General features: G+C 36.0%; 2 protein-coding genes across 3 annotated transcripts in view; one reads left to right on the top strand and one right to left on the bottom strand.

Moving 5' to 3' along the window:
- Positions 1 to 13,767, bottom strand: part of LOC110449133 (poly(A) polymerase beta-like) — a 56,786-nt gene extending 43,019 nt beyond the window's left edge. The window contains exons 1-6 of one of the 2 annotated variants that reach the window (XM_021495775.1): positions 13,596 to 13,767; positions 9,726 to 9,900; positions 9,032 to 9,098; positions 8,722 to 8,806; positions 4,892 to 5,001; positions 661 to 714 (exon numbers count right to left, since the gene is read on the bottom strand). In XM_021495775.1, the coding sequence (XP_021351450.1) occupies positions 661 to 714; positions 4,892 to 5,001; positions 8,722 to 8,806; positions 9,032 to 9,098; positions 9,726 to 9,883 (474 nt within the window). In that variant the 5' untranslated portion in view covers positions 9,884 to 9,900; positions 13,596 to 13,767. The remainder of the gene's footprint in view (positions 1 to 660; positions 715 to 4,891; positions 5,002 to 8,721; positions 8,807 to 9,031; positions 9,099 to 9,725; positions 9,901 to 13,595) is intronic. The other variant, XM_021495774.1, reaches the window with a different exon arrangement.
- Positions 13,768 to 19,010: 5,243 nt separating this feature from the next.
- The window catches only part of LOC110449130 (seipin-like), a 28,805-nt gene continuing 27,491 nt past the window's right edge, over positions 19,011 to 20,324 (top strand). Inside the window, exons 1-3 of the mRNA XM_021495770.1 lie at positions 19,011 to 19,024; positions 19,280 to 19,303; positions 19,446 to 19,521. Of these exons, the coding sequence (XP_021351445.1) occupies positions 19,011 to 19,024; positions 19,280 to 19,303; positions 19,446 to 19,521 (114 nt within the window). The remainder of the gene's footprint in view (positions 19,025 to 19,279; positions 19,304 to 19,445; positions 19,522 to 20,324) is intronic.

Below are 20,324 nucleotides of genomic sequence, written 5' to 3'. Positions count from 1 at the left end.
ATCTACCTCCAAGGATAATTCTCACCAAGTAAAAATAATTTCCTACAGAAAGTTGTCAAAATATACCCAAAAGTGTTATTTCCCTATATAAACTATAGTAAACTTTACCCCCTCCCCAAGGGAGAACGGATAGCTCGGGGGTCCTGAAATTTACAATTTAAGTAAAGCCCCTGATGATCTTTCTTTCCACGCAGGGAAAATGAGTGTAGTACCTCTGAGTCTGAAGAAGAAGATTTTTGAAATATTGGTTAATTTTCCCTTTGGGGCCCCGCCCTGGCTCCAGGGGTTGGGGTAGGAATCCCAATTTTACAATTTTAAAGCCTCATCTACCAAGGATGATTCTGACCAAGTTTGAAAAAATCCATCCACTGGTTCTTGAGAAGAAGTTGAAAATGTAAAAGTTTACGCACGACGGACGACGGACGAAAAGCGATTAGAATAGGTCACTTGAGCAAAGCTCAGGTGACCTAAAAAGGGACCATAATATCATATGTTCCAGAGGACACCTAAATGTATATGTGGAATAAATGAAAAAAAAAATCATTGACCAGATGTTTTTGCCAATTACACCCTGTTCCTCCTTGCACAATTTTTTGGGTAGGATTAGTGAACTTTACTGAAGGAAGCATCATCTAGATTAATCTAGGATTCAGTTCTTACCTCAATTCCATCAAACACCATTTTTATCACGGGCACAAACGCTTCCTCCACCGCCTTTGAGAATACAGAATTATACATTAACAAACAGTAACATGAAAACACATTCTACTTTCATATACAATTGGCCAAAGACATCAATAATAAGAAAAAAAGGCTGTTTTGATGTTTTGAGATTGTTATTGACATCAGATAGCATCTTTAATTTCAAAATACGTGTATACTTCAAAAACAGTTACAGTTCTTCTTTAATGCATTAAAATCACTTTCAGCATTACTACAGTACTTTCTGAGAAATAGCACTAACAAACTTTAACTCTCAAAATTCAAATAATTATCCATACTTGCCAACATGGAGATTTTTGATCAATAGGGCTAAAATCTTTTACCCAAAAAGTGAATACAACCACCTGGCAGCCATCTTGGTTTTCCAATAATCCCCAAATTTGAAATGGGTAACTAGGGACCATGGGGAACATTCATGTGAAAAACATCCCTTTAGTACTTTCTGAGAAATAGCGCTAACAAAAATTGTTTAAGGACGGATGGACAGACCATGGACGCAGGGTGATTTGAATAGCCCACCATCTGATGATCTTGAAACAGAATTAGTTTAGCAAATCCACTGGTTAAAAATGCTCAATTTTAGGGTCCAAAATCAAGAGTCTCCATCCTAAATAGGGAGAGTTGGCAAGTATGGATGGTCTACAAGCTAAAAGTAAATAGGACACAACATTTCATACATAAAGAGTGGGAAATTGAACAAAATATATTCAATGGCGTTATAATCAATTTATTTTACATTTTACAATCACTTTAATCCTGGTGAGAGATGCATTCCTTGAAAAAATCAGAACTTTTTGCAGAGATAAAATTTACACAATGAGTTATCTGATTTTACATATATCAAAAATGATGGAAATCAATTAAAATGATGATATCAAAATTGTCAATTTATTGTTCTTTTATGGAACCAAATTACTCTCAATCATGTATACTTTGAATATCATTCCAGAGCCCACTAGCCCCAGGTATATTTACATGTCAGATACAAAATTCATAATATAGGGTTAATAATAAGCTAATTCCATATTGGCCCAGTTATTAGGCCGAGGTCTGTCATATTGGCCCGAGGGCGCAGGCCAAGGGCCAATATGACTGACCGGGGCCTAATAACTGGGCAAATATGTAATTAGCTAATTATTGACCCTTTTATTAATTAACTATGTAGATATAAAAACAACGAAACAGGTAATTCTTACATGTTTAATCAGAAAATAACTTTAGTTTATTGTTTGTTAAACAATAACAAATTTAAATTGAACATTTGTCACATTTTTGTCTGTTTATAGACATGTATGTATGTTATCGTCTGCGCCAGGAACATGTTTTTTTTCGTAGGATAAGGGGTTACCTACTGGTGAGTTTCGAACGGTTTACCAGGCGCCTTCGATTACGCGCGTTTTCTCCTATTGGCCGAGTTTGTCAAAAGTCGGCCAATATTTTCCATAAAGGCCGACTTTTTTCAATCTTGGCCGACATTTTGTAACAATTCCTACTGGTGAGTTTCAAACGGTTTACCAGGCGCCTTCGATTACGCGCGTTTTCTCGTATTGGCCGAGTTTGTCAAAAGTCGGCCAATATTTTCCATAAAGGCCGACTTTTTTCAATATTGGCCGACTTTAGTGTAACAATTCCGATATTGGCTGTGATTGTTGATTATATTGCACGGGCCGTTTATTACATATTACAGCAATATCTACATAGTTAATTAATAAAAATCGTAACGACCTCAAGCTTATAAACTAGTGTAAGGAGGTGATACACACATGTGAGATCCGAACACAAAACACACCAGTCTGCAATTGTGTTTCATATATGACCTTATTGAAGTCAACTGGTCTCATGTCAGTGCCTTCCCCTGAGTCAATTTATATCTTTTTACACATGATTACACATTTCCAAATAAAATCTTGATATTGAGTGTTGACGTATCATCACCACACACATGTACTATTGTTTACCGTGTGTTACTATAATTTACACTAGGGTGTTGACATATCATCACCACACACATGTACTATTGTTTTCCCGGTGTTACTATAATTTACACTACGGTGTTGACGTATCATCACCACACACATGTACTATTGTTTACACGGTGTTACTATAATTTACACTACGGTGTTGACGTATCATCCCCACACACATGTACTATTGTTTACCGGGTGTACTATAATTTACACTACAGTGTTGACATATCATCACCACACACATGTGCTATTGTTTACACGGTGTTACTATAATTTACACTACGGTGTTGACGTATCATCCCCACACACATGTACTATTGTTTACCGGGTTTTACTATAATTTACACTACGGTGTTGACATACCATCAACACACACATGTACTATTGTTTACAGGGTTTTACTATAATTTACACTACGGTGTTGACATATAATCACCACACACATGTACTATTGTTTACCGGGTGTTCCTATAATTTACACTACAGTGTTGACATATCATCACCACACACACGTACTATTGTTTACCCGGTGTTACTATAATGTACACTACGGTGTTGACATATCATCACCACACACATTTTCTATTGTTTACCCGGTGTTACTATAATTTACACATTTCCAAATAAAATCTTGATATTGAGTGTTGGCGTATCATCACCACACACATGTACTATTGTTTACCGGGTTTTACTATAATTTACACTACGGTGTTGACATACCATCAACACACACATGTACTATTGTTTACCGGGTTTTACTATAATTTACACTACGGTGTTGACATACCATCAACACACACATGTACTATTGTTTACAGGGTTTTACTATAATTTACACTACGGTGTTGACATACCATCAACACACACATGTACTATTGTTTACCGGGTGTTACTATAATTTACACTACGGTGTTGACATATCATCAACACACACATGTACTATTGTTTACCGGGTTTTACTATAATTTACACTACGGTGTTGACATATCATCACCACACACATGTACTATTGTTTACCGGGTGTTACTATAATTTACACTACGGTGTTGACATATCATCACCACACACATGTACTATTGTTTACCCGGTGTTACTATAATTTACACTACGGTGTTGACATATCATCACCACACACATGTACTATTGTTTACCCGGTGTTACTATAATTTACACTACGGTGTTGACATATCATCACCACACACATGTACTATTGTTTACCCGGTGTTACTATAATTTACACTACGGTGTTGACATATCATCACCACACACATGTACTATTGTTTACCCGGTGTTACTATAATTTACACTACGGTGTTGACATATCATCACCACACACATGTACTATTGTTTACCCGGTGTTACTATAATTTACACTACGGTGTTGACATATCATCACCACACACATGTACTATTGTTTACCCGGTGTTACTATAATTTACACTACGGTGTTGACATATCATCACCACACACATGTACTATTGTTTACCCGGTGTTACTATAATTTACACTACGGTGTTGACATATCATCACCACACACATGTACTATTGTTTACCCGGTGTTACTATAATTTACACTACGGTGTTGACATATCATCACCACACACATGTACTATTGTTTACCCGGTGTTACTATAATTTACACTATCTATCCTAGATCTTCTCTGCTATATATTCATAGTAAATCTAAAGTTACCATGCTGCTTTGATTTTACATAGAGTGCTGCTTTAACAGCAATATTGAAATACCATGCTTCTGGGGAGAACACTGCACACATGTACTATTGTTTACCCGGTGTTACTATAATTTACATTACTGTATTGAAATGCCTGACACGCAATATGGAAATGACGACACAGTGTATATGCACATTTCAATCAAGATAATTGAGTTCTGAACGATTTACTGTTATAAACAGTAAAATTTTGTCATATGCGACAATACACCAGTATATAACTGTATTCACAAATTGTATGACTCGTGTATAATGTGCAGGTAATATTTGGGTGAAAAAACCCTATGATTTCTTTTTTTAAACATTGTTTTGGAAAAATTATGAACCTTAACTCTATTTATAGGCATGCAAAGGCATACATAGGTATAATTATGATAATAAGAGTGATAATAATGAGGTTCCATGTAAGTATACAATGGAAAGCACTGCCTGCAGTGTTGCCATTTCTGTAGTTTCACACATACTAACCCGCAAATCCTTCACTTCTTCCTGCTGTTTCAGCAGTTCATAGAATGAAGAAAAGAAATCTGATCGTTCCACATGTCTGGGGGCCACACATAAGGTATCTATATCCCCACCTGCACGAATAAAATATGTACACTGTTACCACCACATGCAACATATGCAAGTTAATATTTCTGATTGTGCACAGGGTATCTACATCATCCTAAGCAATTTACCGATGTGTTGGTATAGATCACCATCTGCATGAGACAAAACATTAGTACTGTTGTGAGAGGAGAATATCATAATATATTACTTAAAAGTATAACAAACGATCAGGCTGTTTTTGATTGTATTTAGGTTGTCTGAACCGGGTGTAAGATGTTCCTATAATCATCAGACATATAGATATGTAGAAACATGGGAAAATATCAATACAAATTGATATTGTAATAATTAAAATATTGACAATAAATATTTATATCAGTGTGTTGGAAAAATCCGAGAAAAAATTGCAATTTGCTGTCGAAATGATTGGTATGGAAATTTTACTTTCACTTTCAAATGACTTTGAGCAATTTCTTGGAACTATAGGTAACGATACTACATCCTAGCTAACAATACTGTGATGCAACAGTCAACAGGTTGTAAGAAGTGATATAAGTAGTCATGATTTACTGATTTCCCAAAGAATGTTTTATTAATTTTGTCCCATAAACGTCATAATGTTTTGCTGCGCTATGTTAATTTCAATCAGGCGACAATCACTTACCTCGCAAATTGATGGTGAAAGCAAATTGATGGTGAAAGCAAATTGCATATATAGAAACAATAACAACCATAAACGCCAATTATTCTCTTTTTTATGTTATCAAAAATTATTTTCGGTGAAAAAGAGTGTACATTGTAAATAAATCAGTAATGATCGTCAGTTCATTACAACAATTATGTTAACTTTGATTGATTTCCGGCACCATGCTGTCAGGAAACGGAGACACAGGGAAGTCAACCTGCAATGCGATATGGAAACTATTGTTTGAATAATAAAAAAAACACCATTTCTTTCCTTCAAATGAAATTGGCATGGTTTTCTCACATGACATGTTAAGGTAACCGTGAATAAATAGAAATTGCATGATTGTTTTCTAATAAGAATTGTGCTGGAAAATGGTCAGTAGGGCTAATCATTTCCATTTGACACACAGACCTAGAGTGTATTTTAGATAGCAATTAACTACTGTAGATGTTTTTTCCAAGATTGAAATATATGACCAGCATGCGAAGGTTAATCTATTGTTTTCCACTGACTGGGGTGAAGGAAGGTGTGAACTTACCTGGACACAGAAAACCTGCATGCTGTGTGAACTTACCTGGACAGACAACCTGCGTGCTGTGTGAACTTACCTGGACAGACAACCTGCGTGCTGTGTGAACTTACCTTGACAGACAACCTGCGTGCTGTGTGAACTTACCTGGACAGACAACCTGCGTGCTGTGTGAACTTACCTGGACAGACAACCTGCGTGCTGTGTGAACTTACCCGGACAGACAACCTGCGTACTGTGTAACAATCACCTGGGGTGATGTACAATTAGTTGGACTTATTGTCCAGGAGTTTTTAACTTATAAAGATCCATTCACAGAGAGAAAAAAAAATGGTAATAAATGGGATCCCACGTCTGACCAATCAAATAAACATTTGGTACATGGAAAAATATTATAATTAGATGGTAATCATAATATCTGATATCATAATAAGTGGGTTCCACTGTAATTTGAAAGACACAAATAGAACAAGTAGTATGGCTCACCTGGCTATTTGAGCAACCATGAACAAATATTCTAATTAAATGTAGTGGGTAAACCCTGGAGTCAACCTGGTAGCATATGTTTATTTGTCTCAATATACTCAGCAATTGTAAATGGTTATAAGATGTGGGTCTAAACTGTTTGAAAGTTGTAATCCTGTAAGCATGATAATGGTCATCTCTTCATGCCTAGCAAGCACATATATCATAGTAGGATGGTGATCTGAACCTGTTTTGAGTTATGATTATACATATAATAGGTCAGTGCATGGATATTAAATACACACAAAAGGTCAGTGTTAATTTGCATCATTGACAGGGAGCTTTGTCAAAAACATATGACCTGTCACATAGAGCTTTCTTTGGAGTTTTAACACTGACTGGTTAAACTCCTCGTGTAGATATGCCCACCTGTCATTGATGTTAGGTGTATCGAGTACATCTGATGTTAGGTGTATCGAGTACATTGTACATCCTGTCAGCTTTAAAGTAAATTAAATGCAATATCAAATTTGGAATAATATCATCAAATATGCAAGTGATTTTTGTATGTGCATACAATGCAGAAATTCTGTTTATGATTTGTTAAATGCTAACCAAGTTAACTTCATTACTGAGAATGATCCCTGAGATACATATTTTAAAAGCAATGTACCACACAAGTTCCAATCACTGACCATTTTTTTATGTGATGTTTTCTTTGTGTATCTATATAATTATACATGACTAGTCATTAATCTCAGATTCTCTACTGTCCGTCATCATGGTCTCTTTATCTGCCTAACGATGGTCATTGAACCCTTGAGGGGTATCTTAATTGTCTGTACAGTCTTAGATACTCTGTGGTCTGTTTCCTGCACATTGATGATGTCATAGCTATGATGACATCACAGTAACTATGACATCATTAAACAACTCTAAAACATTATAGTATCACTGTACTGTTTTGTTTTTCACATGCACATGATTTCAAAGCATCATATTTCACCGAAATAAAATTTATTCATGGATACCAAACTTATTCAAAATTTCAGATAACCTCCCTTTGTTGGTAGTTTGAGAGCAGAATTGGTAAAAATCCACCTGTCAGGAAAATTCTTATTTCTCAGTCACTATTGAAGGGAGAAAGGAAACGGATGCATTGTAATGTTCATTGTGTCATTTTCCAGACATTAAAGAGGTTTTAATCTGGTGTTAAAATTGGTGTATAAGGTAGCAGAGTTCAGTAGCATACGGTGGCCATGGATGATAATTTTGTACAATTAATAACCCCTTTAATATTACGTGTATCAAAACTTTTTTAAAATATCAGCACTAAAATGGGTATATACATGATGAACTGGACTATGTGGGCTTCATTATTTTTCAAGAAAAATATAATGAATTTGGTTTGAGACTAGTTTTGGCCATTTACAAATCTTTGTCTACGCAACAAAAGCTAGCTTTTCATGTAGTCTATTTTTGTATTCAGCACATGTGTAAGTTTTGTGATAATCCACCTGAATGACCTATGATAAAACGTGAGTATTTTTGTTACAGAGTAGGGGATATTTAATTTAACACAGGTTTCAAGCAAAAAAAACTATTTGCGAGGTTCAAATGATCTTAATGATTATCCGAGACATGCCCTTTATTTTTAGTATCAGGCCAATTCTACTGTACTCATCTTCCTTTGTCTATACTAGAATTCCAAACTCCGGCCGTTATGTGTAGGTATTACAATTCAAAAATCTGACCTTTTATGCATACTCCAATTCTAAAATCTGACTTTTTGTGTGTAGTCCAAATCCAATTCCAACCTTAAACGTTTTGTCTGTACAGTGGAACCCACTTATTATGGTATCGGTTATTATGATAAATCACTTATTATAATTTTTTTCCCCATGTACCGACTTTTTCCTTCTTTGACTAAGCAAAAAAAAAAAAGTTTATTAGAATATTATTTGTCCCAGACAAACTTCTCTAATGGGAGGACGAACAGGAGGACGAACAGAAGGAAGGACAGACGGAATGTAAATCTACTGTACTTTCATTCCAATCACTGACCTTTTGTGTGTACTCCTAGTCTATATGATCCGAAAGTGCAGACTTTTCCACCAAAAGTGTCTATCTTGCTCTCAGGAATGTTGCTCTATAAGGATAGAAATCATGGCATAATCAGTCAAAATGAGAGACCTGTTACTTTTGATTCTTTTAACCCATTCGATTCTTTGTTTTGAAAAGCAAAAGTATATTAAATCTTATGCTTGTGATATTAAGGAAGTGACTACATTACATATGTATATTTTGATCGTTCCTGTCAATTATTGATCTTTTTCAGTGATTAACTTGTAATTTTAACAGTAGTAGTATTTACCTTCTGTCTGCTAACTTCTTTGATCCATTCCCTAACAATGTTATTGATCTTGTGTAAAACATCCATTCTGCACAATAAAAGAAAGAGCACAAACTAAGATATTGAGCATTTTACTCAGAAAAACTCTGTTTCGAACCAAATATACATCAAAGTCCTGCAGTAATTTATATTATTTAGCGTCTCAAAGATTAGGAAAGACAGGTCATTCTGAACAGCATTGTTAGTTTGAATATATTTGTCTTTTGAGAATTTCAGTAGGGCTGTAATGATACACCTATGCCACAATATGATACGTATCATGATATCTACCCACGATACGATACATTTTGATACGATACAGGATGACGAAATGTTATGCTTCCTCATCAAATGCGTCGCCATGTTTGACTTGTGACTTACATCTACGAAACATATGTGGCAAGTGGAGATTGATTTTCCATCGGGGACATTTAGCCAGAATCCAAAATGCTGCCAAACCTAAATTTCAGTTTTATGCTTCTACAAAAAAACGAACCAAGTACTCATTTGAATTTTAATCATCACCCTTAAAGAAGTTTCCAGTGGTAGGGGATTAAATTTCCCCTACTGATGTCTTTGAAAGTTGGCAGTACTGCATAAGTATTATCAATGTTTTGATATGATCTTTCAAATGTTTGTAAATTAAATAGCCATGTCCAAATCTTATAATATATACCTGTGCGCCAACTGCTCATCACTTTCAAACACTCCATATGGTCGCATGCTCTCTTCCAGCTTCGCAGACAACTTGAGGTCCAGAGGCTTGGGTTTGTCCAAACTGATTGGAGATGTTATACCTGGGTAGTGCTTCTGGTCAGGGTTGTCATCCCCCATGATTGCTTAAAAAACAACTAAAAATGTAAGCCATATACTAATGGCCCTTCTATCATTGATGTTTTTAATGTCTCAGCCAATAAGAGGCCATAGTGGCCATCTTGAATCCCAACATTTAAAAGACAGCCCTTTAATATTTATAGTTTGCGTCAGCTATTATGATCCTTAGTCTCCCACAATAAAGGATTTTAATTTCACCCACTATGACACAGTGTCTTACACCACCGAAACACCAACTGAGTAGTAGTGTTAGTATAGATAAGACCTAAGGGTTGCAATAAGCTAGCTAACAGCTAGGATACCAGCCAAGGTGGTCTAGAATACCAGCCTAGGTGGTCTAGGATATCAGCCTAGGTGGTCTAGGATACCAGCCTAGGTGATCTAGGATACCAGCCTAGGTGGTCTAGGATACCAGCCTAGGTGGTCTAGGATACCAGCCTAGGTGGTCTAGGATACCAGTCTTGGTAGTCTATAAACATTTACCATGCATGTAGTCCTGCTACATTCTTCGGAAATAACATTCTGTGTGTCTACTGCATCTACTCAATTCAGTTTGATCGATATATCATTTGACAATGTTTTTGTGTTTAGACTAGCATCACAATATTAGGAACATTTCACGATGTGGAGTTGCACTCTTGATAATGTCACATGCAACTTGAAACAAGCATAGAATTTGTCCATGAACATTTGTCTATGTAAATAAATATTGGGATACCTTTAGCATATCCTTGTTTGTTTTTAAGGTTTTAATTCCTTTAATGACTGTGTTCGCGATAGTGGATCTACTTGGAGCTACAGTTATTATTTTGCCTTGCTTGTTATGCGGGCAATATGGCCATATACCAAAAAAACATACCGGTTTTTGTGCAGAAGTGGGTTAAATTTATAAAATAAAATGATGTGTTTTTATTTAAACGTTTAATTAAGTTTCAATTAAAGTTATAACACTACAGACTATCGAAAGATTGCTATTGTACACCTCTCGGCTTGATTAATCGATGGCAACTTCGAATTCATAAACTCGATAACAATCGTCAATAATATGCTAAACAATTGATAGTTTCAAAACTCACACCATGCAATTATGAGTACTGATAATTCAGTCGATATCATTAAGATGCACATGGCTGCACTAGCACAAGGAGTCAAGTAGTCACGTTTATATATTACCAGTCTCAGTCTTTTGTGTGTTTTAATTGCATAACTGTTACGGTAATTTATTACTCTATACTCAGTGTTGTGGGAACATTTGATAAACACGCTAGCAGACAGCATGGTGACTAACTTCCATATTTAAGACAAAAATGACCTTATACCAACGAACAAACAGAGAAATAACAGAAAGAACTTGGGTAACTGAAGTATCCAATACTATTGGATTACTGTCGTGATAGTATACCACAATAATTGAACTATCGCAAGTGTTTTCCCTAATAGTAACAGTATTGCAATAGTGAAAAATACACACAAAAGTCATCCCTAGAAGCTTAATATTGATGTGTGCTCAAGGCTTCTTTACAAAAAAAACTCAAAACAAACATTTATTGCTTTTACGTTTGTTAGCTAACTTCATCCATTGAACACATGTGAAAGCAAGATGGCTACTAAACCAGGTTGACATCTGCAGCCTCGTGCCGAAACATGCAGTGTAGGCTCGCTGGTAGTTTAAATGGATTTATGGCTGCGCTTCCAGCCAACTGCGGGTCTCAACATTAGGCTGATGTCAACCTCATATATACAAAAAAGTGTCTCAATGACTGCGAAAAACTTTGAAACTCTGAAATGGCATGCTTTTTTTGAGGAAACAGAGATCTTGTCAGAGGAAGGAGAATACATTCCTCTTGCATATAGGAGGTTTTCGAAAGAAAAAGTATCCAGGCCTATAACACTGACAAGCAGAATTATAGGCCTGTCAGCATCCTTCCTTATATCTCAAAACTATTTGAAAAAGCCATTAGTCGACAACTTTCTGAATTTTTTGAAAATATATTCCATCCATTTCTAGGTGCTTTCAGACCAGGTTTTGGATGCCAAATGACCCTGTTGAGATTGGTGGAGGATTGGCGCTTGGCCCTGCCATGCTTATGGACTTAACCAAGGCCTTTGACAGCCTCTCCCACAATCTGCTGCTCAGGAAGCTGGAAGCATATGGGTTATAGACAGTCAGGCAGTGAGCCTGATGTCCAGCTACCTGGTCAGCAGGTGAAACTGGCTTCAAATTGCAGCACCTGGTCAGGTATTCTTAAAGGGGTTCCCCATGGATCTATCCTGGGCCCCCTTCTTTTCAACATATTTATAAATGATATTTTTGATTGTATTGAAGATTCATCTCTTAACAACTATGCAGATGATAATACTATAGGTTACAACCATAAGGATCCTACTATCTCAAAATCAATTTTAGAAAAAGGTTGTACTCATGTTATTGATTGGTTTATTAAAAATGATATGAAAGCCAATCCTGAAAAGTTTCAGGCAATCAGCATTGGAAAACGATCATTTGACAAAATCAAATCTCTTGATATTGGAGATGTATCTCTTAACCCTTTCACCCCTATGTAACTTTAGTAGACTCTACCATGCATTGATCTGGACGCGTCCATTATGGTCTACAGTGTTGAAAGGGTTAATTGTGAAAAATATGTCAAATTACTAGGTGTAAATTTTGATTACTTATTGAACTTTGACTATCACATCTCAGAGCTCTGTAAAAAAGCCTCCAGACAATTATCTGTAATTATGAAAAGGTTAGGTAAATATTTGTCTAGGGAAGGGAGACAAATTATTTACAACTCATTCATTCTTTCAAGTTTTAATTATTGCCCTCTTGTATGGCATTTCTGGAAAAAAATCAAGAAAGATCACTACGTATTGCATATATAGTGATTTTTCGTCTTCCTTTGAACTTTTAGTCCAAAAATCAAACTCTGATTTACTACACATAAGACGTTTAAGAGACCTGGCGTGTGAAGTATATAAAATAGTTAAGAAAATCCCTCCACGCTTTATTCATGATATGATTGAAATAAAGGTAACTGATTTTAATTGCAGACAAGAGAATACAGCTGTATTACCTAGGGTCAACACTACAAGGTATGGATTCAAGTGTTTCTCCCACAAGGCGGCCCAGGTGTGGAACAGTCTCCCCAATCAACTCAGAAAAGTAGACAGGTACAATGAATTTAGGAGATTGGTCCAGACCTGGGATGGCCCCATTTGCTCTTGTAATGTGTGCCGCAGTGTGTAGTAAATGTACATGTGGTCCACTTTGCTTCATGTCCAATTATATGTGTGTTGATGCTGCTTCTTCAGATTTGTGCAAGTGTTTGCTTTTATTATTATTTTATTCATTTAATTTATTTTATTACTATGTGTCCATTTGTTTTACATCTTTGCAATGTATAACCAAGCATTTTTTCCCAAACTAGAAATTTTGTTTTTGATTTAAGAAAATTAGGTGGGGTCGACTTTTCGACATCGAGAGATTTCTACCCTTCTCGTATATATATATAAACACTGGGATGGCATTTTCACCAAAAGTCGATCTCAACCACTAAAACATGTAAAATTACTAAGATTATCAGGTCCCTGTACGTGTTCATGACAGGGTGCTTTATAACAATGACCAATGTATATTATTACGTACATCATTACATGTCGAAAAGTAAATACTTGTTAATTCAATGTCACATGTAAATCATATGCTTACCTCGTCGACAAAAGACTTGTCAAACAATATTTTCGATCACAACATGTCAAGATTTTGTTTTAAAGTGCACACTTTCACGTCAAAATATCTTTCACAATAGATCCTTAGGTCCTAGATCTAGTAGTAGTTGCAACTGAATATGGCGGACTTCTCATTGTGGTGTAACGACATATTCGTAATTTAAGAATGAGTATTAGACTCTTCTACATACGATGATTAAAATACGTCTGGCTGAAATTATTTGTATTATATCAAAAAGACAATACGAAATATTCAAATATGATCTCAAAAGAATAACGAAAGTAAATTACGAAAATATGGCTTCTGTTTACAAAATACATTGAACCAGAAAGAGGTCGGTGGTCGTGATGCTGAAGTTCATTCGTAGTTATTCCGATCGGATTAAAATCGGTTTACAAAGGCGTTTTAATTACGTACAGGGCAAAGTGACATCCGTTTTATACATATGGACAGTTTTCATTGTAATATTATGGCTTTCAGTCTTTATGTATGGTAGTTTCTACTACACGTACGTACCTACACGATCTCGGGTGAAACCCGTACATCTCGAGTTCAGGTAATTACAGTAGTCGAGTCGTAACCGGACCGGATTCGAGTTGAATTACCGAAAAGGAGGGAAATGGGCTTTAAATTGGCATTTTTTCACGAGATTTGACATAAATATGCATTCTACATCACAAATTCAAGCCACAAATATGTTAAAGATCGGGGGTTTATTTCATTTAGAACTATTTTAAGGTGGCTCCACACACATCGACATCGTCATCAGGTCCATTTTTGTGACGTACTTCCGAAAAAGTACACCTTCGACTCAATTATCTCCAACAAAATGTGCATGTACACCATATGCCGTCATTTCCGTATTGCGTATCGCGCATTTCAATACTGCAGTGTAAATTATAGCACGGAATTAGATTAGATCTATTGTAAGTCTATGATTATAGTAACACCTGGTAAACACTAGTACACATGCATGACGATGATATGTCAACACCAAATATCGAGATTTTGTTGGGAAATGTGTAATCACACATATAAAGCTTCCCATACAATGACATAAACTAACTCACGGTAATTGAGACCTTGACATAAGACCAGACGACTTCAAGAAAGTCACATATGAAACCACAGACTGTATAGATCTAATCTAATATTCCGTGATTGAATGCGGAATGATGGGATTTGTGTACCGACCTCACATGTGCATATAATCACATGCTTACACGAGTTCACAAGCTCGATGTCGATACAAATATTGCTGTTGAGCGAGTTTCCCTCTGTCAATTTAATATTTTTTACAAATGCAATGCACTTACTGACCTGTGAAAATAGTGTTTTGTAAAATATGAAGATCCCTTTGAAAATGCATGTGTGGGTGCATAGTCGTGAGAACAGCATACCATGCGATTGGCTCTGGTCACATGTTCCCGACATGTTCATATATCGTGCGTTCTAAGAGGGCTGTGGAATTATGTCCAAAGTGTACATAAAGAACAATAAAATGACAATTTTGATATCATAATTTTAATTTATTTACATCATTTTGATACATACGTACACGTAAAAAGAGATAACTGTCATTGTGTAAATTTCATTCCTCTGCAAAAAGTTCGATTTTTTTCAAGGAAGACAACTCTCACCAGGATCAAAGTGATTGTAAAATGTAAAATAATGATTATAAAGGCTACGTATATTTTGTTCAATTTCCCACTCTTTATATATAGATCTTTGTGTCCTGTTTGCTTTTAGCTTGTAGATAATCACTTTCATCTGTACAATTTCAATAAAAAGCTCCTTGTGTAACATGTTTTATATATTTTCCGATCAATAAAATATTTGTAGAGTTTATTAGCAATGCTTCTTTTTATATTGTTGTTATTATTCCAACAATATGCAACACACAAAAAACACGGAAAATATTAAAATGGACGAAAACTCAATTTTATGGTACTCTGTATATATAATAAAGTCCCAAAACTATTGAAATAATAATAATAATATACAACATTTGATATAGCGCCCTATTTAGCTAACATAAGCCACTCTAAAGCGCTTTACAGTACATAGATATACAAATGCTTAGATTTTCATGAAATCAACTCGACATAGTTGCATAACCATTATATGAAAGTTTCAACAAATTTTCCTGGTTTATTGTGAAAGTGTGGAGCCTCCTTAAATGGTCGGGGTAAATCTTGTAGGCCGTTCCCGGACGAAAAACCTGATCCAGGACTATAAAGATATTTTAGTATCTGAACAACAGAATTGTTTTAATTTAACCGTACATGAAAAAGGTACATAAATGATTGACAGATGCTCGATGCAAAAATGTGATCTGTAATGATGATAAGTTGTAAGTACTATATAAATCTTTTTAAAGCTTTCTCGGTCCTTCTGTGTGAGTAAAGGGATTATCATCAAATTTGTTATAGATCATCAGTATAGGCAAGCCAGACTAAATTTTGTATAAATAGAGAGTGTGGCCCCCTTGGGACAGAGGGTTGGCTGGGCCCAATATTGTAAATGGAGAAAACTATTTTAAAATCTTTCTCCTTCAATACAAATGGAGAGATCTTAAATTTTAATCAATTTTGGTCAAGCTTAAGAGAACCTGCAGGCAAAGGGACTTGCACAAAACACATCTTTTGGCACTCAAACAGACATCATTCTTTTGGACTTTTCTAAAGCTTTCAATAAAGTTCCTTATAATCGTCTACTGCTAAAACTCAAATATTACGGAATTGGAATTAACACTGCTTATTTATGGAACGCCAAATAGTTGAAGATAGGTACAATTCAATTGAAAATAGGTTCAATTCAATTGAATTATACCCCGGTAGGTTCAAATATGACAAATTAGACCTATCTTCAATTGAATTGTACCTATATCTCCATTGTATCTAAATCTAAATTGTATTTATACCTAGGTTCAATTCAATTGAAGATAGCTGCAATTCAATAGGATATCGGTACAAATATTTGTACCTATCTTTAATTATTTAAAGATATATGCAATTGAATTGAACCTATCTTCAATTGAATTATTTAACCTATCTTTAATTAATTTAGCGTTCCATATTCATTGGATACAGGACGTTTTATCAAATCGTGCACAACGAGTAGTACTTGATGGTACCCGATCCTCTTTATGCTCTGTGGACTCTGGAGTACCTCAAGGTACAGTGTTAGGTCCCTTGTTATTTTCATTAATGACTTGCCTAACTATATCTCATCCACTGCCTGGCTATTTGCAGACGATTGTCTCCTTCACTGTCCTATTAGAACCTTACAACACCAACAGAGTCTCCAACATGACCTATGACCTTGGAAAATTGGGAGAAGACCTGGCAGATGTCCTTTAATGTTGATAAGTGCTGCACAATTCATGTCGCTAGGGTTTATCAGATGTAACTTAAGTGTAAGCCTGAAATCAAAGCAAATGTCTATTGTGCAGTCATTCAGCCAACACTGGAGCATGCAGCCCCAATCTGGGATCCCTACCATCTCCAGTTAATCAACAATAGGCATCAAAGTCTGACTCTCAAACATGCAACATCAATATTTTCAGGCCTATAACCACAAAAAGAGATAACCACAAATTCTTATTCTTTCCTAGGACAATTACATCGTGGAATCTTCTACCCACACACCTGAGGATGATCTGCACATCTTTAGAACAGTTAAGGGTGGGCTTATCTCTCCTTACTGTGCAGACATGTCATCATACTAACTGTGATTGTTTTAAATTGTAAATAGTGCCATTGTGGTTTTTATCTGACCAAGTCTGGTCATACGCACAGATTCGTTATCATTCCACATCAAGAATTTGAATCTAAATGGGAAAGAAGAAGGCAAAGACAACTAAATTTTATAAAATGGAGGGCTTGGTCCCCCTGGGGGCTGAATAGGGGAAACGGAGCTTAATATTTAAAATGTTTCTCCTTCCAAATGAATAAAGGGATTTCAACAAAATTTGGTCTAGAGGATCCATTGGCAAGTGGTACTTTCGTACAGTAAATATTTATACAGTGTGTGTGTGTCCCCATCCCCGTGGGGAAGATCAGGGGTATGGCCAAATAGGGGAAAAGGAGGTAAATTATTAAAATCCCTCTCCTTCAATTTGAATGAAGGGATTTTTTCTTCACCTCATAACCAAATAACTGCTAGACATGAAAAGAACAAACCATTCATGCTACCAGGACTGGTTCGTAGGTACAGACCAACCCCTGGAGACTACCTCCCTGGGCAATTACATAGAAACAGTTGAAATCCCCATAACTATGTACAAAATTGCTTGACATGAAGAATGCACTCATGTTCTTGGTGTCTTACCCACCCAAACAGATTTTACTCCTTTGATAAACTGGTATGGTACTCGGCAGGTTTTAAATTGAAAATAAAATACCAGGTGAGCTATTAAGGCCCCTGGGCCTCTTGTTAATTCTCATAATTCAAAGAAATTTATATATTGCTGCATTTGCTGATGATCAAAGTTCAGCATCAATTTTGTTTCATAATCATAGGATTCTAGTTGATCAGGAACTTTCATAAAGGGTCGTGGAAATTTCGGGCTTGAACGTGTCTCTGCCCATGACCAATCTGAAGGACAGATCAAAATGTTGCGAGATCTTATACATGCATAATAAATCACTGAAATTCATTACAGTACTTGTGTTTTTAGCTCACCTGGTCCGAGCTTATGCTGTACTGTGGCGTCTGTCCATCTGTCAACTTTTCCTTAAAACGCTACTATAGTTCTAATCCTGAATAGCTTTTTTGATTTTGACTAGATTTGGCATCCTTGGGCAAAGGGGTTTCAATTTGTATAAACGCTGGACCCTCTGGATGCAGAGCGGCAGGGCACAATAGGGGAATTTGAGGTTAAAATCATTAAAATCCTTCTTCTTCTGTACTATTGGAGGGATTTTATCCATATTTGACCTGGAGCATCGTTTGGCAAAGGGGACTAAATTTTGTGTAAATGGAGGGTATAGTCCCTCTGAGTGCAGAGTTGTGGGCCCAATAGGTGAATTTGAGGTTTAAGTCTTCAAAATCCTTTTTTCTCTGTATCATTTGAGGGATTTCATCCATATTTGACCTGGAGCATCCTTGGGTGAAGGGAGAAAACATTGTGTAAATGGAGGGTGCGGCCCCTTTGGGTGCAGAGTTGTGTGGGGGCCAAATAGGGGAATTTGAGGTTGAAATCTTTAAAATCCTTCTTCTTCTGAACCATTGGAGGTATTTTATGTAATAAGAATATTTTCCCATGGTTGCTTTATTATCAAGGGATACAGGCCCTCTGCATGGGCCTCTTGTTAATTCATCATTTTGTTTATTTTTTTCTAAAACAAAATCAAAAAGATATTTTTCCAACAGAGGTCTTGACACACTAAAATGAGGAGTAGCAGGTACGAGAGGGAGAAAGGATAGGAAGAGAGGGTTACATAAGTGAGGTACCTAGACTGACAAGTAGACATGCCCCTTTATCAAGTCCATTTAAATGTATTTGACTTTTGTCCAGGTTTAAGGTTACAAGTGTCAGATTAATAGCAGGTGAGCGATGCAGACCCATTGGCCCTCTTTAGTTTTCTTTCCAAAATGAGAAAAAAGCCTCCATCCAAAATTAATGGAAAAACCTGCTAGTGCTGTCACCTTATTGACAGACGAGACCATGCAGTGCCTGTGGTGTAAGTACAGAGATTTCCTTACTTAGACATATTGTCCTGGACCTAAACATGTAATAGAAAACAAAATATGCAATCCGAATAATTTCTGAAACTTTACTTTATGACTTCGGTTATATTGTTGACTATTTTGCCTTGTTTTCAGTGTAGGTGAGGATGGTGTGGGGATATGCTCCTTTCCAACTGCCAATATATCTTTGCTGAAGGAAGGAGAAGATGAGGTAACGTGAATTGTGAGAGAAATGTTGTGTTTGATTGATTGAAACTTTGACCATTTTGAATGTAATATGTCTATCTTAGTAAAATTGTAAATTTTCTCATAGAGCTTTATATTAATTCTTTCTCTTTAAGTGTTATAAAATAAAATTTGGGTGATATAAACCATGGTTAATTTATGTATAATAATGTTTATAAATTAAAAATTACATTTAGTAATAAATTTGTGAAGTATGTTAAGTTCACAATTATTATGTATCTTCCCGAGCTTGTTTACCGGTGGGAATACATATGTTGTAAAGCTAATTATGACTATGTGTCTCAAACTAAAGCTACATGATAATCTAAAACTACTTATTATCTTAACATCGGTAAAACATTAAAAGAGAATAAAACAAAAAGTTAAAAGAAGCATTTAAATCAACCAGTATAACATTTTTCCTGCAGAGTACATAATGTAAGTTAATTGGTGCTGCATGCCTGTCAGCTGTAAGATTTGGGGACTGATAGGGGTGGTCCAGTTAGTTATCACTAGGTCAAGGATACTGATTGGTCAGCACCTACTAGTGATTGACAGCAGTGACTCAAAGTTTCTCCCTCCCAGGGAGTACGTTATACATGTTGTTGAAGGCAGTGGTGATTTACAGCCCAACTGGACATCAAGCCTACTCTCCACATGGGGTCTTTTTTATCCATGTCACAGATGGATCGAGAGCTGTGGACACTGTTATATTCATAATGGCCACAGGGCACAGGTGTTACAATTAAAGAACAACAGGTCGGATGCAACAAGGAAATTAAATTTTGA

This window comes from Mizuhopecten yessoensis, unplaced genomic scaffold (genome assembly GCF_002113885.1).
Source record: "Mizuhopecten yessoensis strain PY_sf001 unplaced genomic scaffold, ASM211388v2 scaffold4507, whole genome shotgun sequence".
NCBI lineage: Eukaryota > Metazoa > Mollusca > Bivalvia > Pectinida > Pectinidae > Mizuhopecten > Mizuhopecten yessoensis.
The sequence above is the reverse complement of the archived record's forward strand: the minus strand, read 5'-3'. Positions and strand labels throughout refer to the sequence as shown.